We start from the raw sequence: 26,306 nt of genomic DNA, 5'->3' as shown, positions 1-26,306 counted from the left end.
AAACAAGCACAGCAACACTACATTTTATGTCAACTCTTTCACAACTGTACAATACAATTTCTAACAAACTACCCCATGCTAAAAGATCATTTAAAGCGTAAATAGAGACTTGCCTGTACATTGTGCAATGGGTTCTCACTTCCATAGACTGAACTGTAATACGTGAAGTCCTCGATACTCAGCTACAAAAGGAGAAAATGAGAAGATGAGATAATATATATACAATATATATAAATGTGTATATATATATATATATATATATATATATATATATATATATATATATATATATATATACACACATATCTATAATAACAACTACTGTACTACTTTTTATCTGTTCCAATTACTGTACATACTGTATCTTGAAGGAACATGATGATATTCTTTGGGTTTGCAGTAATTGCCGGTTGTAGTAACTTGTGCAGTTCATGCTTTGAAGTTATATGTCCATCAATTACCGCTGGTGCAAATCCCCACATGGAGCTGAAATGAGAAAAAACATTATTATTTTTTTTGCAAATATTTCACAAACGTAAATTATTATTTAGTGACTTTCAAGCTTTTGGTAATTTATCCAACCCAGGAGGGCTGACTGGTCAAAAGAGTAATGTCACAGTATCATCCCGTGCTTTCCTCTGTGGTCGGATATGTTGGTCCAGATAACCTTGTGTACCTGCATGCGGAGTAGCCATAATAATAATTGTTTGCTCTTGTATAGCGCTGCTAGTTTTATGAAGCGCTTTACAAAGACATTTTCAAAAACAGGTCCCTGCCCCGTGGAACTTACAATCTATGTTTTTTTGTGCCTGAGGCACAGGGAGATAAAGTGACTTGCCCAAGGTCACAAGGAGCCGACACCGGGAATTGAACCAGGTTCCCCTGTCCCAGTGTCTTTACTCCTCCTCCTCCCTTAGCAATGAGACGTTACCACAATTTGAAACAACTTGGATTCTTCAGAAAGGATCTTCTATTGCTGTGAAATGTGCTGGTGCCTATGAGATGTTATCTCTCTGTGCCTATTTATAATCTTCCCTTATGAGTGCATATGAAATAATATTTTGTACTATTTACACTATGGAGTAAGCACTTCTGTTTTTTATTTAATATCTATTGTTATTATTATTATAAATGTGTGTTCCTCCTCACCAGCTTCCCCCACATGCTCCCCTCTTCACCAGCCCCCACATTTTCCCCTCGTCACCAGCTTCTCCCCACATGTTTAGGTTGACCATATTTGTCCCGGCAAAAATCGGGGAAAACCCGGCAAAAAAGAGGTCACGCATGAGCGAACAGCGAGCACCAACTGCGCATGCATGAACGGTGACCACCGACCATGCATGTGCGATCAGCACTTACCGGTTGCTCGTGTGCATGCGCGATTGGCACTTGATGACTGCGCATGCGTGAACGGTGTTTGCTGGTCACACCTGCATTCGCGATCGGAGCTTGACAAGTGCTGATTGCGCATGAGCAGTGGACAAGTGCCGATCGCGCAGGAGCACGAGCAGCCGGCAAATGCAGATCGTGCATGCGGGGTTGGTGAGCGCTCTTTGCGCATGCGCAGTTGGTGCTCAACAGGGGGATCCAAAAACCGGGATAGCACCCAAAAAGCCAGGACAGAGACCTAAAAACTGGGACTGTCCTGGCTAAATCAGGACATCTGTTCACCCTACACATGTTCCCCTCCTCACCAGCTCTCCCACATGCTCCCCTCATCACCAGTTTCTCAAGACATGTTCCTTTCCTCACCAGATTCTACCCAAATGTTCCCCTCATCGCCAGCTTCTCCCCCACATGCACCTCTCCTCAACAGGTTCTCAGCCACATGTTCCCCTCTTTTCCAGCTTCTCCCCTACATACTCTTTTCTCACCTGCATCTCACCTACATGCCCTCCTTCTCTGTCTCTTAGTCCCTTCACTCTTCTGCATGCACCTTTCTCTCACTCTCCCCTCTTCTTTTTCTCACTGACCTGTTTCACTCTTTTCCCCCACCGGGTGTGAAGAGAGGGGGGCCCTACCTGAGGTTGGACGAATAGATTAATTTGATGGGTCGGATGTGGCCCGCGGAACATATTCTGCCCACCCCTGATTTAGATGTATGAAGTGAATTGGAAAGTCATTTACTTTTGTCATCATTTTAGCTCCCTGTGTTTTGACCTATCTACTTGTTATTGGGTAATAAAAATATTATTGTAAGATGCAGGCTACTTTTAAGATACAATATGGAGAGACAAGAGGATTAGAACTCTGGACCAGTTGGTAGATGTGAACAATGGTAGGTTCTTGATGTTCCAAGATCTGAAAGAACAAATGGGACTGCCTCGAACACATCACTTCCCTTATTTATGTAGTCATGGCTGGTTCCTGGCTACCATTCTGCCCTCACTGGCATGCAAGTCCTGGTAAGAGCAGGCAGTGCCAGTACCAATTATGGGGTTTCCCCACACAGGCAGTCCCCTGAGTGACAGGGGAGGAGTGACTAAGTCTATGTTCTACCCAATACTGGGTTCAGACCTGGTACCTTCCCCCTACTGTACTTAAGGGAAGTACAACCCCAAATTCTTTAGTGTGTCTCTACCGTGAGAGAGACATGGTATCACACCGGCATGCTGAGCACTGGCAGGGCCTGGTCCTCTTACCAAAGGGAGAGTGAGTGATCACCTATTCCCCTGGTCCTACTAGAGGGCTGGTGAAGAGCAAGGACTGCTGTGGGGGGCCTTGACCTGTAGTGAAGGTCCAGGGACCATCCTGAGTTTGGGAGACCAGAAAAGAGACTGGGTTAGGCAGAGAACCGCTGTGTTGCTGTGAAGTGTACAGGAATAAAGCTGGTTCCAGTTGAATATACCTCCTGTTTGGTGTGTGATCTTACTGGAGGGAGAGGTAACCATTTCTACCATAGGAGATCGCCTCCATACATCTGGATCTTCCGGCAGATGGAGGCCCTGTGTACCATGGAGTAAATGTCGGGTATTAACCCCAGAAGCCTGTTCTGCAGTCCCCACAACAATCGACGGACAACTCAGCCTCTTGTGAACCAACAGGTAGCATGCACCATACACCTGGTAACAGGGGGATCTCCCATCGGGTGGGGGAAACACCGTTACATATAAAAGTAATGCATTATTGCAAGAGTATGGAAAGCTATAAATCAGATCTATCGGAAATAGATGTTTTTGATGCCTTTTTTAAGGACGGTCAAATAGTCTATCTCAGATTTATATGATTGGATTAGGATCAAGGACTCTGGGAAGGAACTAAGAAAAATGTTCACTAGATGGGAAAAAGATTTCCCAGGAATTGAAGGATTTGAAGGCTGTTACTCGAAGGGTTAAATCGGGTTAGGAAAATTATAATTTCTGAGGAGTGGAGAGAGATGCAATATAAGATACTGCATAGGGCCCATTATGCTTTTGATATCAATTATAAGGGGATACATACATCTAAAAATAAGAGCCCCATGTGCTCTAAGGAAAGAGCAGATGTAAAGCACTGTTTGTGGGATTGTGTGGTTATTTATGATTTGGGGGATAAAGTTGTGCAGTATATGCAAGAAGTTATTGGAGTAACTACAATAAAAGAGCCCTTAGCCTTGCTGTTTGGAAATATGGAAAGATGGAAACAGATTAATGCAAGTGTAGCGCACTTTCCTCCACCCCCTGGGAGATATGTGGCTACCGTGTATGTGGTGAGGTGTGATACCTGTGGCTCATAGGAAACCTGAGCCTCCGATGCTGGGAACCTGGGGTGTACCTGAGTTGGTGATCGGTAGCGCCTCCACCTGTATGGGATTCCGCTGGGCGGAATTACCCCGTTACAGGACAATAAAGAATACACACGTATAAAACATAACAGTTTTACTATATACCTCATTGAAGCAATAATAAAGATAAGACACACACTCACAGAGGCCACGCAGGGCCGTACCCACTCACCGTGTCTTCCCAACATTGTGTCCATACCCGGTGGGGTTTCCCCCCAGGTACTGAGGTCTTAGGGCTCTGGGGCCCTGGGCTCCTAGCACCGGACCGTCCCAGTGTCCCCCAAGAGCCAACTCACCAAATGTGTGAGACAGCGCTGCCCCACTAAAGTGTTGAGTTGGTGCACTGGTGAGTTGTGTACCTGCCGGGTGTGTCCACACCCAGGCGAGCTGTAGAAGATAGGATCCACTGACCCAGCGATGTCAGCGATGAGTCCGCCTCCGTGGTGTGTGGTATACATCTGGAGGGTCCCACATTGATAATAGTCTCTGATGGTCTGGTTCTGGACCGCAGGGCTTTCACCGTGCGGCATCTCACTGTGTCCCTGACACTGATAGTGCTAAGCGGGGTAATGTCCCAGTCTAAGCTGTGGTCTGCAGCGCATGAATAGTATCAATATTGGGGGCAGAGGAATCCTGGAGCCCCATTGGCTCTGATGCAGCATGTGACAGGCAACCCCATTACCTCCTGGGGGCTGTAGTTCCCCATGCAGAGCCTACCATATAATCGCCGCCTCTGCCCTGCGTCCTCTGTGCATGCGCCACCCTTCCCCCACTGGCCACTGTTGCCCATGATGCCCTGCACATACACGAACTTGTGCTGTGCACGCTCGCGCTTCTCCCATGGTAAGGCCCCGGCACTCGCTCTCTGGAGCTCCGGCGATGCGCTCACCAACCTGGACCGCCCGCCCTGCTCCCGCGCGCCCCCGGCACTTGCCGAACACCCCAGCCCCCTCTGTAGTGTGATCAGAGGTAAGAGGAAACATGGGGAAGCCCAGAGGGGACACCTTGCCACACAAGGAACAATGTCCCAAGGCTAGCAGAGATTGTCTTGCTTGCAGCAAGGAAAACAGTGATGATGAAATTGATAAAGTCTCGACCCCCTACTTTAGATATTTTAAACTATTATCTGAATAAATTGATGATGATGAACAAATTAAAAGCCGAGACAAATAAAGAATTAAGAAACGAGAATTTTTTTTTAAATGGGAAAAGTTTATTGATACTATGTCGCAACAAGATAGCGATTCAATCAGACAGACATTTGAGCATACCTCTTGGGGTCTCCTCAGACTGATTGTGATGGGTCGCAGATAATTTTGCCTTTGAGGAAATATGATGGTATATTGTTGATGGGGGAGATAGTGAATGGGGAATTTTATGCCAGATTCTGTTAGGAGGCTGTGTGGTGATAGCTTTGATGTTAATCTTTGAAAATGCTATTATCTGTTTTTTCTTTTTATTACTATTTGTGTTAATGTGTTGAATTTTGAAATTATAAGTATGATGAGCAATACCAAAAACAATTTTGTGTAAAAGTATGTTTTTCTGTGTTTCTTATAAAAAAATATTTGTATTATTATTATTTTTTTCCTGTATTGTAATATTGTTGTTTAATGTTTGTAAAACCAATAAAAAAAAATCTATTAAAAAAATATATATAATTGTCCTTCTCCCCTATGCAGAGCACCAGAAAGGTGTAGCCATAACTCCAACCAAAGTCCTTATTCAATATACCAGTGGTTTTCAAATCAAATCAAGGAAATATTTTAAAACCACTGCAATATGCTACGGAGTTGTCTTTCCCTTCCCTGAAAAGATTTCAGCTCCATTAATTTAAAGCAGTAATTCAAGCTGTTGTTATTTTATTTATTTTTCCTCATCTGAATCAGGTTTCCCCAAAGCTCACAGCACTCTGAACTCTATAATTCCCTATGGGAAATTGAATTCTGAATCTCCCAAAATTAAAGATTTTGTGTTCAGGATGAACAATATGGCCGCCAGGGATGACTTAAGTCAGGCAGCCAATAAAATGACGTAGGGCCCTTTTCAATTGAAAGTCTTCGTATTCGAATTAAAATATCTTAATTATAATTGATGTCCCTGCAGCATAACATGAAAGGCTAGTAGTGAAGGGAAATCTATTACATGTGAAATAACCAGGTTAAGTTCATTCTATAGGGAAAGAAAATGTCTCACAAATCCTGCCCTTCACAATTTCACTTGCACCATCGTTAAAGCTATTTTGGAGAAAAGAACCATAATCGACAAAATATTGGAGTTGCAGTGAAGTAAAAAGGCCACAAAATATAACACATTATCTACCATTTATAAACTTAATCAAAGCTGGGTTATTAACCTCTTCAACACAGCTAACAGTAAAGGGCTAAGCTGTTTTTCTTGTTTTGGAAATTGCAATGGCTACCCTATTTAAGAGTGTTGAAAATATTTGACATTAAAATTTCTTCAAAATGTAAAAATACCACTAGTGAGCATATTCACATCTCAGACATGTGCCACTGCAACCCAGTCTTTCCCCATTATCTCTTGATAATGAGCACGCAGTGTAACCTTTTCCTTCATGTCCATTTCAACATGGACCCCTATAAGCTTATGCCTGCCATATTGTACAGCTTATCAGCTCAGCCTGGGTTAAAGAAGTGCATAGCTAGTAAACCTACTCACAGACAGCTGTTTCTACCTTTCTCAGCAGTATCAGTCTGATTATACGGTCTTTGCCATATGAAGCTGTGATAGGTTCAAAATGTAAAAAAACACAATCAATAATAATTAAAGACTTCGAAAAGAGATGTGTAGAATAAAATAAATAAAATGTAGCGCTGTTTCCCACACCCTATGGGAGATGTGGCAGCTACTGAGTTTATGATACCTGCGGCTTAGAGGAGGCCTGAACCTCCGCTGCTGGGAGCCTGGGGTGTACCTGGTAGCGCCAACTGAAGATAGGGGTCCATCCGGTCCCATGCCATCAACGATGCATCCGCCTCCATGTGGGGTGGTATCCAGATGGAGGGTCCCACCTTAATAGTCTTTATATGCGTGGTGGTGGTCTGGTCCCAGACCACAGGCTGCAACTGCTGTGCGGCGTCCTGCTGCGTCCCTGACACTAAGGATGCTAATTGGGCAGTGTCCCTGTAGCATCCACAATCTTACAGGGGAGTCGAGGGCCTATAAGGGGGTCTCTGGCCTAGTGCAGGGGCCACAGACACCCTGCATACTCACCCTCACCATTCTTTGTCCCAGCTCTGACTGACTCGTGGTGCAGGAGTGCCAAATATATCAATGTTGTGCAGAGGGACGACTGCAGCCCTATTAGCTGTGCTGGCTCACATGCCCTGCAGCCCCTGTGCATTATGGGACATCTAGTTCCCCTGTGGACCTGCTCCGTATTGGCCGCCGCTTGCAATGTCTCCTGTGCTAGGTGCACCAAGATGGCCACCGTACCTGGGAATGCTCTGTGCATGCACAATACATCCCTGCACATGCGAGCGCCTATTCAAGATGGCGGCGCCCTCGGCGGAGCTCCAGCGACCAGATCGCCAGCCCGCCCACCGCTACGCACCCTGCACATTCCCGGCACTATCTGGTGGTTCCCCCGCTATAGCAGAAGGTAAGTGGGGAACCAAGGGGGGCCGAGGGGGAGCCCAAAGGGAGACCTGGCCACAAAAATTTAAATCCAATATGTCCATATTGATTTATTTATTTATTTGGACCAGCTATGGACTGCCCATTTACTAGGAATTACCCAGCTGCTTATGGAGGGACAAAATTCTCTCATAATTTTAGAAATTTATAAAAAAAAAATAGCTTGGGAGTAGTCAATTATATATTATTTTATGAAAATACAAAAAGCTAGGTTCCCGGCGCTAATAAGTTAAAGTCCACAATACCATGGTCCAAGATACAGTCCTTGATGGAAAAGACAGTCCTGGCAATGGGTGGATTAACCAATGCAATTCAGAGTGGCTTTGATGGTCTTCAGAATGGCCCCAGATGTTCTCTGCAATGAATAAAAAAGAGACACACCAATTGCGCAGTATATAAAAAACCACAGCCCCAACTGAGATGGAAATAACCCTAACTTACAAGATAATTTCTTGTACATTCAGGGGAGAGAATCTGTGCTGCGTCGCGTTCCAACCTCAATATCCACAAACCCCACGTGGTTACAGTCGGATGGTTTCTCTTGTACTTGGTACTGCCCTCAGGGATTCAGCATAGGCCCCCACAGCAAGCGTGTAGAGAAATGAATACAGCCTAGTGTAAAAACGTACTTACACTTTTATTACATAAAAACAAACATACTACCAACACTTACAATTTGTATTGGTAGCAAATGTGACCAACGGATGCCATCCGCAACCTGCTACAGGGGATCCCCTGAGGAAGTGACACTGCGTCACGAAACGCGTAGGGAGGAGGAGCTTAGTATCCCACGTGTATGCCTCTCCACTGCTGTACCTTCCGGCGCTTGAGACTGACCCGCGCCGCTGACATCATCAATCGGCGAGTAGTGCACGACTGCGTGGGTCCCTTGTTCCAGCCGGACTGTAGCAGGTTGCGGACGGCATCCGTTGGTCACATTTGCTACCAACGTGACACAGCACAGATTCTCTCCCCTGAATGTACAAGAAATTATCTTGTAAGTTAGGGTTATTTCCATCTCAGTTGGGGCTGTGGTTTTTATATACTGCGCAATTGGTGTGTCTCTTTTTTATTCATTGCAGAGAACATCTGGGGCCATTCTGAAGACCATCAAAGCCACTCTGAATTGCATTGGTTAATTCACCCATTGCCAGGACTGTCTTTTCCATCAAGGACTGTATCTTGGATCATGGTATTGTGGACTTTAACTTATTAGCGCTGGGGACCTAGCTTTTTGTATTTTCATATGGTATGTTAGATTTGGGACTGTCTATTGTTTGCTGTCCCCTTGGCAGCTGTTTCACATATTTGTTATATCACGCACATTTTGTTTGATATTCATATCACATTAGCCTAATTGGATCAAGCGCTGATAGAGAGCGTTATTAGTTAGTTTGTGGTTTATATATTATTTTATATCTATACTAGCTGATATACCCGGCGTTGCCCGTGATGTAATGTTCTGCCTCCCCCATCCTCCCTCTCAACTCCCTTCCCCCCCTCTTCACAGCTGTTCAGGCTTCCCCCCCCTCTCTCTCCTGACTCCCTCTCTCCCCCCTCTCTCCTGACTCCCTCTCTCCCCCCCTCTCTCCTGACTCCCTCCCACCCTCTCTCCTGACTGAATACCACCCCCCGCCTGTCCGCTGTGCGCCGCCATCTTACCGGGGCATCTGCAGGAGGAAGGGGGTCCTTCCGGAGGCTGCCTGCCCACTGCCTGTCCCCCTGCTGGGGAGGGATGGAAGTGAGCATTGGCGGCTGGGGCAGGCGGGCCGCACCGCGCTTCCCCTCCGTCCGGGAGCCGGTGGGAGAGAGGGAGAGAGATTTGGGTGACGTCATAGAGCCGGGTGATGTGATAGAGCCACCAATCTGATTGGCCAGAGGCTGAGGACCAATCAGATTCACCGCAGCTAGTACCAACCTTTCGATTTTATATATTAAGATATATTATCTATATTTAGTAGGATAGCAATATATATATATAATACAGTAATATTTCCATTTGCTATATATAGATATATATACATATATATCTATATATAGCAAATGGAAATATTACTGTATGCTCATTTGCAGTGTTCGACAAACCTATACATTTGCTCGCCCCGGGCGAGTGGATTTAACCCCCGGGCGAGCAAATATTGGCCCAAGCAGCACACGTTTGGTACTAGGTGGCGAGTAGATTTTTTTGTGTGGCGAGTAGATTTTTTGGTGATTTGTCAACCACTGCTCATTTGCATGTCTTAGACAGGTCTGCAACCCCGCCTTTCACCCATTATCACCCAGCACACAGCACTTCCACTGCAGCAAGGGATTCTGGGAAATGACATGCAAATGAGCACACAGTATATATATACTCAATATATATATATATATATATATATATATATATATATATATATATACACTCAATATATATATTCAGCGCACAATAGTTTAAAATGTTTCCTTATAAGTTGTTCTTCTGGGCAGCTTGAAACTAAAGGTATACAATGTTATTAGTATCAGGGGTGACTTGAAACAGAGTGATAGGATGTATACAGTATGTTAGAGATAAGACTTGCTTTGTCCAATTTCAAACTCTTTCCCACACATTGTATTCTGCTGATGCTATATGCTCTAACTTATATTCTGACAGGTGACCTGTTCGGGGCCTTGGTCTGTTTTTCTTTATACATGAATACTAGGATTCATTGTTGTCTGTGTTTTAGCTTTGTGAGAAACAAGTACGTCATTTAGTCTAGTTAGTTAAGATGAGTGATTTATATCTCTTTGTCCTGAGCGTATAAGAAGGGAGCAATGTTAAGCACACGTCACTACCTTCTACCTTCTAAAGATGCTTCTTACATCGAATAGAAGCATCTAATGATCTATCTTCAGATAAACTGAGTTAAACTGAGCTGACGTATATAGTATACTATATCCCTGCTGAAAGCTGATTGAAGAAATTAAAGACTGCTGATTTTGAAATGCAAACCTGATTCCTGACTATTATATCGAGAAGAGGCTTTTCTAACAGTCAACATAACCTGTTTTACACTTGCAAGCAAAGTATTCATACTGTACATATGTAAGGAGGCTTCAAATGCCCAGATGACGAGAACAATTTTGGACTACACAAATCACAGCAAAATCATGAGTCAATGTAATATTATGTAGCCCTGTTTCCTTCTGAATACAGTATACCACCAATGCTGTCTAACCTGTTGGCTCGCAGGGCCTAAGCCTCTGCCACTGGAAGAGCCAGGGGCAATGTATATGTAGGGGTAATCTCTTACCAGGTGCAGCGCCTCCACCTGCGATGGCTCCCAGCAGAGCGGGAGTTGTTCCTCACAGGACAATAATACAGTACTACTCACACAGCATGTAAAAGAAACAGTAGCTTTACTAGCGGTAACCATAACCATACATATATCATTCCTATCACTGTTACTCTTCAAGGATACACAATAACTAACGCGTCTCGCAGGACACGACCCTTCACCGTGTTCCATCACACGGGCCAAAAGGAGGTCGTCGTGGATGAAAATTACTACTTCCTATTGGTCTGCGTCACACGGGAGAGCTAAGCCACCATTTTGTTCCACTGGAGGGGATGTACCTTCACTTCAAGAAACAAGGGTCCCTTGAGCTGAAAATACAGTAGCAGGATGGGTAAAAAAACAACTAGTAGGGGGAATTGCACTTTTAAGAATGGGATTAAAAGGAAACAATGAAAAGTAAAGTGAATCTATCTATTTGGGGCAGGAGTCCTTCCTTCAGCACAGATTCCTCACATACTGTACATTTTCTTCTATTGTTAGCCTGCACAACAGAAGCTTAGAAGCACAGAGGTTGAAAAACACAATTTCAAAGAAGATTAAGCGTTTGCCTAGAATTACTGTCAAGTAAAAAGATACTGAGCCATTTCTAGACGGTGAGAGCCGTGTAAACTGTATCAGGTGTCTTTGAAGTGGGGAGGCCCGAGGTGAGATGGCGAGGGGTCTAACATTGCAAATCAAGTCTGTTGCCAGCCTGATAACTCGACGGGCTCCCTTATTATGATGCAAAACAATCTGTATGTTTCCGAGGGGACAATTTGGCTTCTAATTGGAGGGATCTTTAATTACCAGCCAAATACTGTCAACTGATTTGGGTTTTGAACATTACTATGGTTGTAACATTTCTCCGCTGGAAATGAAAGGAGACCACCAACAAATCTCATGTATGGTACCAAATAGCTGTCGAGTTCTAAAAATAGAAGCATGCTTAGTCTGGCTCTCTGCTATTATTCATTAGTAAGGCTCTGTTTTTCTGTGGGATGATAGAAATAATGAAAGTCAAAATATTATTACATCTAAAAGTATACTGAGGTTTCAAGCACTTTGACTGGCACACATTTCCAGTCAGATCTGCTTCCCTCGTGTGTTCTTCCTATGTGTACAGGAATCAGGACATTCTGTTCTGTGCAGCAGAGGAAAGCTGGCAACAGCTCAGCCTTCACGCTATAGCAATGTAGTTATATTAGTTGTTTCATATATCATTTATTTACTTGGGTACGTATGCAGAGGTTTACTATAATGCAGCTTCCCCTTCAATGACATCTCTTCCAGCACTGTTGTCTTACTTTTTACTCTGTTGCAATAACATGCGGTATATGGCCCTTATTCTCTGTGAATAGCGCAGAGCAGGAGCTATCACAGGGAAAGCCCCACTCAAGTCGATGGTACTTTCCTGTGTGATAGCGCCGGATTGGCACTATTTGCACTTTTACAGAATAAGGGTATGTATTATACACAACATAAGTGTCATGAATAAATAATATTCTGTCCTTTAATTATTACATCAGATATAAGTTATATATATATATATATATATATATATATATATATATATATATATATATATATATATATATATATATATGCAAATACAACTGTATGTTCATGTGCATGTCTTAGGCAGGTCTGCAACCCCGCCTTTCCCCATCATCACCCAGCATACAGCACTTCCACTGCAGCAAGGGATTCTGGGAAATGACATGCAAATGAGCACACAGTGTCACTTTTTGCCTCAAAAACCATTTTTAACATGGTTCCCTATAGGCTTAAGCTTGCTGCATGGTCACAGCTTTGAGCACAGCCAGGGTTAAGGTGCACTTTTTTTACTCACCATAACTTAACTCAGTATTATGGTTATATATATATATATATATATATATATTATATATATATATATATATATATATATATATATATAAAATAATATATACATATTCAGTGACTTTTGAGTCTCCTCCATGTCAGTGTATTGCAGCACCGTTGCTAATAATTTCATAACTATATCAAATGTCATGTTAAGCTCTAAATAAAGGGGCCATGATTAATCCCATAAGTAACTGCCACAATACTCCACCTATTGTTTGTAAAAAAACAAAACCTAATACTTCCTGAAAATGTGTGCTAAGTACTTACATTGAGAGAGATTGTGGAATGTAGTCAATGTACTGAGAATGACAAGTGTGAGCGTGCTATACACAGTCCTTTATCTGTCTATTTGATTATTTAGTTGGAATCAAATATGACGCAAATTAGCTTGTATGTGCTACAGATAAAACACAAGAATATGCTTCTTGGTCTTACACTGCACATTGGATGAAATGCATTGCAGGCACCTCTGGGATCTAAGGTCTTTTGCCCCCAGTTTGTTTTTGGTTCTGTTTCACATATGAAAGCTGCAATTTGTTACAGGATCTTCTACTCAGCAAAGGAGTTAGGTGCAACTTGAATGTACCTACCCTATTCATTATATGCGACATACAGTAGCAGCTGAATATGGCTTTCTTTGCTTGTTCACTGGCTCTCAAACAAAACCACCTCCCCTCCTTTTCTGATGCAAACGAAGAGAAGCCAGGAGATTGGAGCAAACTGCACAGAACAGCTGTTTTCTGCCTGCAACAAATACTGTTTACCCTGCTGCTAGGAGAAATGCATTGTGTTCGCTAAACGTTTAGGACCTTGAAACCACCTTTGCCTTTAAAGCCCCAGAGGCAGATCCTTGTTTTCATAACATACCGTTTATTTACAGAGAAACAAAATACATTTCTTTACTTGACTGGTTTACAGGTACAAGAGTCAAGTTGCATGTTAGCGTGGTTATACTAGTCACATTTAAAGTGACGGCTTCTTGAGACATATTCTCTTCATTAGGGGAAGCTTAGGGAAGTATTACAACTTGTTTCATTCTCGTGATATATGGTTTCATTTTATTAGATAAATGATTTAACACCTAATGAGCGCAGAAAATAAAAATGACTTAGTGTGTTCATGTGGAAGACCTGTGCTTCGTCTGCAACACATTCATTTTTTGTGTTTAATAAAGATACAGTACAACCCATTCAAAATTATTTTGAGAAAGATACAGATAAATATTACACCTTTACTCCAATTGTTATTAGTCATGTATTTTATGTATGTATGTTATTAGTCATGTATTTTATGTATGTATGTTATCAGTCATGTATTTTATGTATGTATGTTATCAGTCATGTATTTTATGTATGTATGTTATCAGTCATGTATTTTATGTATGTGTAACCCACGTTCCCCCCCCCCACCCCCCCCAGACACAGATAGCATATCTAGGGTGTAGTGAGGGCTGGCTACATGTATATTGGTGGTGCATACCTGCCGGTAACAGGAGGGCCTGAGTCTCCCGCGGTGATGTCGGGGATACAGGACCAGGCTTCTGGGGTATATGCCTCCATCTTCTTAGCAACGGTGCAGCACCTCCATTCTCTATAAATTCCCAGGGATGTGGGGTAGGACCCTTATAGAGAAAGAACCCTGGTCCCAGGGTGAATGCTCCAGAACACACACAGTCTCTTTGGTAAAATAGCACAGTCTCTTTATTGTCTCTTTGGTGTACACACACAGTTCGTCAACAGCAGCAGACTTCCATGTGTACCTGTGTACTCCTCCTCTCCTTCCCTCCAGTAATGTCTCCAGACAGGATGGTCTGGATGGGGCCTCAATACCCCTTCCTCCACCTCCACCAGGGTAGGCCCTGTGGGTGAGGCTAGATCTCTTTCCCCTCACCCCCTGAGCAGGGTGAGGGGCATTGGTCCACCTCTATAGTTCTGTCCTTATCTCCTCTCGGTCCTACTGCACTTTAGACCACACGCACTCCTCAGCTCCCATCTGATCCGCCCAGTCTGACCAGCTGAACGCTCAGCTGTCACAGGGTCATCTCTCCTCTCTCTGGGTACAGAGCATACACACTACTCTCCAGATACTCCAACTTTCCGCTCTCAGCACTGCACTCTTCCAGAGCTGTATTCAGAACTCAACAGACTGACAAGACTCAACTCATCCGCACAGAACTGGCATCACACACACACAGGACAGCCCACTAAATAGACACAGCCCTGCCCCTTATGATGTCAGCAGGACCTCCCCTCTGTCTAGGCCTGCACAGAGCCAGGGGCCTGCCTCTATCACAGAGGCGGGGCTTGGTGAGGGGGAAAAACCCATGGTCACTACTGGCGCCTGCCCTTACCAGGGCTTACTCCAGTAGTAGAAGGATAAGTAGCCCGTTCTGTTTACAGGGGGCTACACTCTCCCTCTGGTGGAATCCAATGGTCCCCACTTGGACTTACTTTTAGCAGCACCATCCTGCTTAGACAAACCTGGGAACACAAAACCATGGCAGTTTGTTAGGCATAAACATTTTACTATGTGAGGTAGTATTTTGAACACAGTTACTCCCAACGGGGAGAACCTTAATAATAATGTTTCGGATCAGGCTTCCGTACCCTTCTACCATTGTGGTCCGTTATGGTCACGTAAAAGAACTGTACCGACCCAGACTCTGGCCGATAGATCACACTGTGCATGTATATGCACCGTCCTATACTCCAGATCCTGACCAACTCACTGATCCTATCTTCATTGTGGTAACCTGCCTTACCAAACTTGGTTCTAAGGTACTCTTGCATGGCTTCTCGGAGCCAACTATCCCTGTTCTCCTCAATCTCTCTCATTATGGGTTCAGGCACATAAGGGTATTCGTACCCATGGGACTGCCTATACCTAGCCACTATGGCTCTGTCTGCTCGGCTCAACTTGGTGATTTTACGGTGACCCGCCCTGCTTTGCAGTACCCAAAACTCTGATTCTGCAGGGGCAATATCATCATACGTAATACTGGGGCCCTTGGGCACAATGATCTTCTGCTCTATCTCCCGGTACCTGTGTTCTATTTCGTCCGCCACCTCCTGGGGAGTATAGGAACCTTCCGCCCACCAATAATCAACTATGTTGTTACGGATGAGTAAGAACCTGGTGCTGTCCATACCTTCGTGGTACCCAGTGAACAGGGGTGTCCACCACTTGTCATGGTGCTCGTACTCTGATAAGGGGCTAGTGGTCTCTATCTCGGACTCTGCTTGTGATGAGAAACCGGACGTCCCAGCCTCTGTAGAGCGTGAGCAATCTCTCCTCCCTTTAGAGTTGATGTACACTGTAGGGTTCATCTTGTGAACCACTTCACTTACAGGCCCAACCTCTGCTGTAGTATGGGACCCTCGGCCCCTCCCTCTAGATGCAGGAGAAAAAGGCACAGGGTGTCAGGAATCGGCGTTCTCCTCGCTTCCCACACGGAGCACTCCCTCTCCGCAGGGAGCCCCTGGACACACAAAACAATCCTGCCTTACTGGCCTCCACGGCCCCTCACCCCTGCCGCCGTCGCGGGATCACTCCCCTCGGCGATTCCTCTGCTCAGCGCCGGGCGCGCCCACGCCCTCCTGCATGCACACCTACACGCACGCCAGCCCCAGACGTTATGTGCATGCATTCCCAGCTTACAGAGCACACGCCTAACAGAGCACTTTTAACCACTGCTCCTGCAGTGAGGCGTCGCCCCCAAGCATCACACAGTTCCATGCAAATCAAGGATTACACTCAGCTGGGCTGTAACACCTCCCTCCTATCAGGGAGGACTCCTTGCAGTCCTCCAGGCCTGCCCCCTTTTCCCATTGGCCTGCCCAGCTTTATTATGCCTGTGCTTCCCATCACTCGTCGCTCGACATAGTCTCTGTATGGAAGCATTTGACTACTCTCTCAGTGACTCCTCAGGTATAGACGCGGATTGGACGACTACCCCCTCTGGCTCTCGACTTCGGCTCTACTTGGACTTTGTGACTTCTGGCATCCCTGTAACACGGCTTATACCTTCGATCATCCGCAACTCTCCTATCCCTGATCCTGGCAACGGCAATAACTACTCCTCCTCTACTACCGGTACCGGCAAGTATTGTCTTCATTACTATACCTGGCCTAGCAACACTAATACCACACTCCAGACACGCTCCCTTTGCTGCAGGTGCGTGTATCCCTATGTCCCACCTCAGCACAGGGGACGGGTCTGGTCTGTGGGCAGCACCGGCGTAACACAAGGTTAGGCACACGTATCACATAAGCATATGGTATTTCCCCATCAGACCCTTCATCGCTCAATTCCCAATCCCGCACATATCTGGAATATTTGGGGTACTTGCTCAATTTATCCCAGCTAGGTCCTGGTGACAACACTCGTGATGGGGCAGTGGCCGGGGCAATGGAGCTAGGGGTTTTGGCTGGGGCAATGTTCAAGTCAGTGTCCAGCAAGCGGGTAATACCGCGACCAGTGGGCACTTCCTTGGTTGCTCTCTCCGACGTGCTTCGTGCTCCTCTGGATGGGCCTTGGCTTTTCAGTGTGGCCATTGCAGCTGTCATGGCTGCTCTCCGTGGGGAGAACAGCGCTCCCGGGCCCCTTTTCCAGTCGGACCCGGAAGTGACGTCATCGCCGGTGCCTGCTGAATCTCCATCCGCTCCGTGGTCACGCACCGGAAGTGCGTCGAAGACCGGAAGGGGCGATGGTGGATCATCCGGTCCGTGGACGGTTAAGTAGGCCGCAAGCCTCTCCTTCTCGTCCTCTGCAGGTTCTGTCTTCGCCTGGCGGGAGTAAGGGGGTGGTGGAGTCTCCTTACCGCTCCGCTGCAGGCTGATGTACTCGGGGTCCTCCGGAGCCGTCTCGGACGCCATCTCCGCCGCACTGGGAGTCACCACGGCCGTTGGACTGCTATGGGCCTCAGGCCGCACCAGCGCTCGCCGTCAGGAGGTGTCGGGACTCGTCCGCTTCATCTCTCCGGTAAGTGGACTGCCATCTTTGTTACAGCTGGGGTGGTTCGCCGGTAGGCGCATTGCCACCGATGGGACGCCAACTTCCTCCTCTGAAGATATTACGATAGGCTCCTCCGCAAGGGAGTCACCGGGTTCTTGGGCGGTACCGTCAGTGGGTAGTGGTACGAAACGGTACGAAACGGGCTCGCTCCGGTACCTCCACTGCGGTCGCGCTCTCCTCCGCCGACGGTTCTCTCTGTAGCTGGCTGGGCCTTGGTTCTTACCGCATGGGTGAAGCGGGGAACTAGGGCAGCCTTGTCCTTCGTCTCCGCCACCTCCGTTAGTGTTCCCGGAGAGGCACCCCGCGGGGTCTCGATCAGTGGCCATGGCTCGTTAGGCCACAGATAGTACGTGCTGCATTGAGGGCATTGTGCCTTAGTGCTTGGGACCGCTCCGGGTATCCCGCAGTGGACGCACAGGCACCGGAGGTATTCGTGGCCCTCAACCTTCACTACCAGTAAGCCTCCTGGTAGCTGGTAAATCGTGGTGCTCAGTTCGGCCTTATTTCGCTCAGGGGTGGAACAATTCAATTGCTCAGCTCCTCTCTCTCTGAATGTCAGACAGAAGTGAAGCTCCTCGCTCTCACTTCCTGTCCCTCCCTTCGCTGGGGAAGGCTCTCCTGATTGGCTCTCCTTGTGCCCCCTCCCTCTGGTGGAAACAAGAGGCGGGGCACTCCTTCTTTCAGTGTGACGTGGCCTGGTTTGTTGGCCAGTAACAGCACAGGTGGGTGGGCTTTTGGCTTTCGCGCCGCTCCTCTTGCAGGGGATCTGGGTTTGGCGCCAAACCCCTGCACATCTCCCTCCACATTTCTCCCACAGTCTCTTTGCACGATTCACGTGCGCGCTCCAGGATTGGCGGGAATCGCCATTTTAGTTCGGCTGCTAACTGCTGGGCCGTGGATGGCGCGTTTGTCGCCATTTTGGATTCTTTCTTGCTCCGCGGAGCACATAAAGTGACGGCCGCCATCTTTGATGAGCCCACCAAATGTATTTGTGCACTATTCTCAGTGTCTAGTGCAAAACTCGTTCCTAGACACTGCTGACCTTCACTTGCTCACTGAAAACTCTCTGCATGCTTTCTGATGCTATTCTGACTGTTGCCCACTAGTATGATGTGGCATACCCCAGGCTAGGCAGAACTCCTTTTCTGTGCACTGTACTTGGTGACTGTTCCTGCAAGTACTCTGTGGTGTGTTTTATGTGGGTGCTGGCTAGTGTACTGGGCATCTCCCTAAGTACGGGCGTCCCTACTTTTGGCCACTCATAGTGCGGGCCCTGGGCCATGGTCCCTGGACAAGTTAACAGGCTAACCCCCCCAGTTGCCTCACACTACCTGCCTCAAGGGACTAGAACAGCTATAGCCTGGCACCCATCTTACAACACCCTCTTAGGGCACCCAGGGCATACTGTGCGGGATTCCACGCTCCCCTGACTACCCCTGGTATGACATGCCCTACTCTCTCCAGCACTTGCACGGAAAGTGCACTTCACTCCTCCCGTTCTGCTTTGCTGAAAGCCTGTCTTGTTTGGGATCTCAGCAGCTCGCCTCCAAATGTAACCCATGTTCCCCACCCCCCCAGGCACAGATAGCATATCTAGGGTGTAGTGAGGGCTGGCTACATGTATATTGGTGGTGCATACCTGCCGGTAACAGGAGGGCCTGAGTCTCCCGCGGTGATGTCGGGGATACAGGACCAGGCTTCTGGGGTATATGCCTCCATCTTCTTAGCAACGGTGCAGCGCCTCCATTCTCTATAACTTCCCAGGGATGTGGGGTAGGACCCTTATAGAGAAAGAACCCTGGTCCCAGGGTGAATGCTCCAGAACACACACAGTCTCTTTGGTAAAATAGCACAGTCTCTTTATTGTCTCTTTGGTGTACACACACAGTTCGTCAACAGCAGCAGACTTCCACGTGTACCCGTGTACTCCTCCTCTCCTTCCCTCCAGTAATGTCTCCAGACAGGATGGTCTGGATGGGGCCTCAATACCCCTGCCTCCACCTCCACCAGGGTAGGCCCTGTGGGTGAGGCTAGATCTCTTTCCCCTCACCCCCTGAGCAGGGTGAGGGGCATTGGTCCACCTCTATAGTTCTGTCCTTATCTCCTCTCGGTCCTACTGCACTTTAGACCACACGCACTCCTCAGCTCCCATCTGATCCGCCCAGTCTGACCAGCTGAACGCTCAGCTGTCACAGGGTCATCTCTCCTCTCTCTGGGTACAGAGCATACACACTACTCTCCAGATACTCCAACTTTCCGCTCTCAGCACTGCACTCTTCCAGAGCTGTATTCAGAACTCAACAGACTGACAAGACTCAACTCATCCGCACAGAACTGGCATCACACACACACAGGACAGCCCACTAAATAGACACAGCCCTGCCCCTTATGATGTCAGCAGGACCTCCCCTCTGTCTAGGCCTGCACAGAGCCAGGGGCCTGCCTCTATCACAGAGGCGGGGCTTGGTGAGGGGGAAAAACCCATGGTCACTACTGGCGCCTGCCCTTACCAGGGCTTACTCCAGTAGTAGAAGGATAAGTAGCCCGTTCTGTTTACAGGGGGCTACATATGCATGTTATTAGTCATGTATTTTATGTATGTATGTTATTAGTCGTGTATTTTATGTATGCATGAACTTAGTCAAGCATTCAATTACATTTTTTTTAAATAATTTATTATATGATTTGCATAAAATGTCTTCACTGCAAAGCAATGTGTTGTAGTCTCACCTAGCAGTGAGGAGATCAATATGTTTTATGACAGATTAAGGCACTGTGGTAATTGGGACATATTTTACTTAAAAAAAGATGAAGACTATCAAAATGTTTTAGTTATTAAACTGACTCTGTACAGTACTTTGGTGGAATTATGTTTGCTGCTAGCAGATTCTATCTGTTAATTTTTTGGGCACTATGATTTTACCTTGATGTGCCTTGTAATACACCTTGGCTAACAATATCATTGTCATATAGCTCTAACACTGTATGCACACTGTAGGTTACAATCTCATTTTTGCTGCCGGATAAACACAGGGCTCGGCATTTGGTTCTGAATAGGTTATCCTACATCACACACCAATGTTTTTACCACTAAGCACGTCTTTTTCCCTAAGGCGCCCATCCACAAAGCTCAGGTAAATTACTTAATGTGGTGTTAATCTAACTTAACTTCATGTTAATACGGTGTATCGTCAAAGGAAAATATTATAACATTAAGCCCGTTTTCTCCAGCAAAGAGCATTGCATTAACTATAACAGGCGTTAGTGATGACATCCAAATTAGGCTTTAACATAACATCACATATCCATATGGTTGACGCGTTATGTTATTTAAGCTATACCTAAACTTGGTGTTACTCTTATCCAGAACCTGGAAAAGGACATTTGCAGGGTCTGGATGGGAGTAACGCCACTGTTAGGCACCATTTAAATAACATACGCTTATTTCCTGACATTATTTCCCTCTCCTCTTTGTCTCTACTTCAGCAAAAGCCATATTTGGGGGTCTGGATAGGACTAACGTCATCTAATGTCATGTACAGTAAGACAATGTACCGTTATGATACAATAACATGACGACAAGCCTGTACAAACTATGTTGTTTTTGCATATAATTAGCTTTGCAGATACCATGTTAACTCAGGGATCATAATGACTGATCCTGTTTCAGGCAACGTCACGGTGTGTCTTTATTTAACTGAGCTTTATGGATCTATCCTTTAGTGTGATGACAGTGGTACAGTATATGGATTATCACTACTTTCCTTTTTATTTACACACTTGCAGGTCTGCTTTCTTCTTCATAAAAAAAAGCCATGTATTAAAGGAGCAATTCATGCGTTTTCTTTATTTCTTATTTTTTACCATAGGTTTGAAGTGGGGGGGGGGGGGGGTGGTATCCAGAGCTGAACCCTGTTAATTTCAGCTCTGGAAACCCCCTGCTCCCAAGAGACAGAACTCCGTAGGGGATGCCGGTATCTTGGCAAAATGTAAAGCCACCAACCACATGGGCCAATAGGAGGCCTCACCAGATCACATCATGGCTTCCTATTTGCCAACACAGTGCGGGGGCTTTAAAAAGTGGCCATTACGTGACCCCTCCTCCCCCTATGGATGTCTGTATCTCCAGAAGAGGGGGTTTCCCAGAGCTGAAGTTAATGGGGTTCAGCTTCGGAGAAACCCTGCTTAAAACCTGTGTTAAATTTTTTTTTTAAAAAGCAGCGCATGGAGCGCTTTAAAGACTATTTCCATGTTGTCTTTTACTATGTATTTAAAATTGGCTAATTGTTGCCTATCACACACTGTGTAAATGTCACCAGGCACAGCATGGCTGGCACGAGATGTAAACCACTGAATTAATTGTGCGCCCCTTTTTATGCACAAAAAGGTCTTCAGCCTACAGCACAATAATATACTACAGGAGGTCCCTTCATCACCGAATGGGCTAATACAAAGATAAAGAAGTGTTTGTATAACCTTCTAGCATGTTAACAAGCTGAGCAGGGCATACACTGTATTCCTATGGCCCTACTTCAATTTTCAGTCCTAACCTTTAGTGAAATCTCATTAACATAATAACACCCTGCAGGGAGGGTCTCCTACTGATCCTATCAACTATTAATGATGTTTTTATAATGTGCCTTTTCTTCTCCCTTTCACATCTGTAGTCTTAGCCTTTCTTTTTGCAGTTGCCACCAGTATGACATGAATTGATGATCACAATGACAATGCATATTTAAAAAAAATCCGGAGAACGATTGTTGACCGCTGCCCAAAACGAAAGATTCTTCCTTAATTAAAGGTCCACAGTTTTCTGTTCTTTGTTGTTGTACAAAAGAACACATATTACTTCATGGCACATTATAAATGTAGAGCAGGAGATTGATTAATTATTGATAAATTAAAGGAAGTCTGCAAGAGAAGACTTCCTACACTGCCTTGTTTTTTGTTTTGTTTTTCTCACCTTGTTCCTGAGTCACATCCTGATACAAATAAGTAGAAATGAAGCATTATTGCTGTCCTATATATTAACAGAATCTAAATACCTTGACACTGATTTAGAGACATTAGGCCTCGGCCAGGGTTCCTGCTGGCGTGCGGAGGCGCGCTGAGGCTCAGGGAAAGCGGGTGCTTCCCTGGACTTAGACAGCGCGCCGTCTGGGGGCGTGTAGGGGGCGTGTTGGCGGGCGGGCCAGTGACGTCACGGAGCTGGTTCGCCCTCATTGGGCGAACCGCTCCCGTGACCGGCCCTGCACTCCGGCGAGCGCTGAAATTTAAAATTCTGCTAAGACCTACGCTTCCACGCGCTTGCGGAAGCGTAGGCGAGCCCCTACTAAAGCCGCTCTCATTGCGGCTGTAGGGGCTCCCAGGTAAGTACAAGCGCGCCTCAGCACGGGTAGCGCGTAAACGCTGACCATGCCCGAGGCATTAGAATGCGTATCCATGGTCATTGGTAAAAGGCCAGTAGAGACAAAAAATAATTGGACAGTGAATATAGCACCACCTTATCCTAACCAACAAGAAGGCCTATGTCTGGGTAAAGTATTTTTTAACCCCTTCACTGCCAGAGGGACAAGCCATGCATTTCTTTTTGGCATCAAATATTTAACAAAAGGGAAGCAGGAAGATTACTTTTGTATACACGTAACTCTAATTGTTAGTAATCACACAAACCCGTCACTGAATGTATCGACGTTCCATTTCCTTTTTTTGTCTGGTGCAAACTTTTGTATAATTATGCTACTTATACATACTGTAGAATAACTGATATTTTAAAACAGGAGAAAACCTGGCAGTCCTTTTGTCACAATTAAAACTGGAGTAAAACATTTACTAGCATCCCAGAACTTTATTTAGCAAAACAAGCTATGGTTAAATAATTCCCTAAAGAAATAGTCAAACTGGACCAAAAAAATTACCAAAAGGTAGAATGGTACTGTATCAATACAGTAGAGATCCCCTGGCAACAAAGGGGTTAAGGGTGACTCAGATTGGGTTTGTCAATTCAAGTTTTGTTCACAGTCAGGGCATGCTGCACCTATCTAGAGCTGAGCTGATTCAGTCAGATGTACTGTATGCTGCTTCTGTCTGTGGACTCTGTTCATCTTTATAACAATCTCGATGCATTTCTGGCTTCACTGACAGCAGAGGGGTTAGAAATTGCTATGTAGACAGCACAAATTATCTCTGGGGTGTTTGATAGCAATGGTGGTCACAGGTGTGGCCATTCACATGCTGCAGCCTACAGTCAGGGCCTTGAAGACTTTTCAGGGCAATGCCATGGAATCCCTTTTTTTGTACAATTTGCTTTTACTTTTGCCTTTTTGTCATAGGCATATTCATCATGGCAAAAGCATTCAGTAGTTTCCTGTTTATTGGAAATATTAATCAAAAAATAGTTTTCTCATGGCACTATACATAATGATGGCCATTGCTTAATCTACTTAATACCTCAGCCCTGATCAAAGCAGCTTTGAGAATTTTTGCAGCATTCTTTCCACAGTTAGGCATAAGCTTTTGAGTTGACTAATACATAAGGAAAAGTTGTATGTAATGTATATTCTGTAATATTTGTTATTCAGTTTTTTTGCAGTTAGATTCCTGAACCTACATTTTAAAAACCAATAAACGTATGTTAACCCTTAGCCATTAAATACTGTATTTATTTATTTATAAAATATTTTACCAGGTAATACATTGAGAGTTACCTCTCGTTTTCAAGTATGTCATGGGCTTATGTACAGTATGTATGGGATTGTAATGTTGAGCACTTCTCTATTTCAGCTTGAGGATATGTTGGAAGTAGGATGGCCCGTTTACTATCTCTGCCTGGTTAATCAGCACATATCATTGACTCAATATGAATTGAATTAACAGTTGCACATCAAGTAATTATACTAAAAATAATAATGATACAATTATTGTTAGTTACTCAGATTGCTATTGACGAGTCAGCATTATTCTGGAATGCAGTAATCAATATGTGTACAAAGGGTTATGTTACACTTCAGGATGTTACAACAAATCCTAATGTGTTTGATTTCCAAGATAAAATCCCTGGCATATCTTCTGTCAGTTAAATCTATTATTTGAGAGTATTTTTGAGATGCTCACGTTTGTGCTGAAGAGGCTTATAATTAATTCTATAAAAATGAACTGATGGCCTTTTACAGCTAAGATAAATATCTCCAGGTTCTGTTTTCTTTTCTCAGTAATTTTTTTTAGCTGTAAATCAAAGAATTGTATAAGAAAAAAGTGGAATAGAAACATAATAGGCTCACCTTGTCCAAATGATGTAGCCAAAAATAAATAAATAAATATACACACACACACACACACACACAAACAAACACACACACAATCAGAAAAACATGCTTAAAGTAGTAACACTATGGATATCAGTCTAGTAAAGCGTTGCACTCAATGAAAGGCACTTACTGTACGTTCATTGTTAGATGGCTTGTCATAGACTTCACTTTCTTAAGTCGGAACTTTTCTATTAAAATATGATTTCTTTGTCGCCCAAGTAGATCCTTTGACCTTGGCGGCTATAGAACATAATTGTAAAATCTAAAACGTATTTTTCATTACATTCAATAATGCTACATGTTTTGAATGACTATGTCTGTTTTCACTTACCTTTGAGTTGACCAGAGTAGCACAGGTACATGACTCACAGAATTTACTCCTGGAAGCAGGATACAGAAGCAGCAGAGTAGAGACCCAGATGACAGCAACATGCTTGCAAGGAGGCAAAAACCTAACTAACCCTTATCATCAACCTACTGCTCACAAAACCAAGGCTATAGACAGAAGAATTCCAGTTAAGTCTGAAGCATCTGGTTAAAACCAAAACACTCCATACCTGTTGTATGTAAACAACTGGGTGAGTTTGTTTACGTGATAACAGAAGCAACCTCAACCGTTTCTCTTCTGTTGTAGTGTGAATAAAAATGCAAACTTCTCAAAGCATAATCAGAACAGTTGAAAATGACTCCATGATATTTTCATTTTGGCTGAAGAATCTTATTTAAAGCAACTGTCCGCACGGCTTGGTTTTCTTTTTTTGGGGTGGTGGGATATTTTGTGTTTATACTCCTTGAATTGGGGGGTCCCTCGGAGCTGATCCGCGGTCCCTCTATCCCAGCTCCCGAGATATAACTAGGTTTGTCCACCTGGCAGGAATCCTTGCCTGGTGGACACAATATGGCCATGAAGTCAGGCTTGCTGCAGCAGCCAATAGAAAGCTGCAATGTCATCAGGAGTGTTCTATCGATGACCCCGTGTCATACACTGATCCAGAAAAACTGAAATATCCTGCGAACCAATGGGTCCTGCTGTTCAGGTACAATAAAAAAGATACAAAATAGGAGACTGCTGCTTTAATGCACATACATGTCTCTATTTAGCTTTAGAATCCATTTGTGTGTTTTTTTTTTAAAAAATTACTATTACAGGTGACAGCTTTAAAAGTGTGCTTCTTACAAGGCGTTTCCCCAAATGCAGTGAATGGAGGAGTATGCAGCAGAAAGGGAAGGAAGTTAGATACTCCTGTTGACCCAGTCAGTGCCAGAGGGACCTGATTTGCATCGCACAGCTGAGCAATCTGTTGCAGCCCCCTCTGAAACTGCAGGGGTAACCAAAACATTCCTTTTGCCCATTGATACAGTACACCTTAGGTCAGTAG

The 26,306-nt window shown here is 45.0% G+C and overlaps 1 protein-coding gene across 1 annotated transcript in view; it reads right to left on the bottom strand.

The window, feature by feature from the left end:
* Nucleotides 1-25,418, bottom strand: part of LOC142495038 (V-type proton ATPase subunit S1-like) — an 80,600-nt gene extending 55,182 nt beyond the window's left edge. Inside the window, exons 1-3 of the mRNA XM_075599900.1 lie at nucleotides 25,259-25,418; nucleotides 360-486; nucleotides 114-182 (exon numbers count right to left, since the gene is read on the bottom strand). Coding sequence (XP_075456015.1) covers nucleotides 114-182; nucleotides 360-486; nucleotides 25,259-25,359 — 297 coding nt within the window. The 5' untranslated portion in view covers nucleotides 25,360-25,418. The remainder of the gene's footprint in view (nucleotides 1-113; nucleotides 183-359; nucleotides 487-25,258) is intronic.
* Nucleotides 25,419-26,306: the final 888 nt, after the last annotated feature.

The sequence above is a fragment of the Ascaphus truei genome, chromosome 5, assembly GCF_040206685.1.
Source record: "Ascaphus truei isolate aAscTru1 chromosome 5, aAscTru1.hap1, whole genome shotgun sequence".
Classification (NCBI taxonomy): Eukaryota; Metazoa; Chordata; class Amphibia; order Anura; family Ascaphidae; genus Ascaphus; species Ascaphus truei.
Note: the sequence above shows the minus strand (reverse complement) of the source record. Positions and strands in the feature narration are given on the sequence as shown.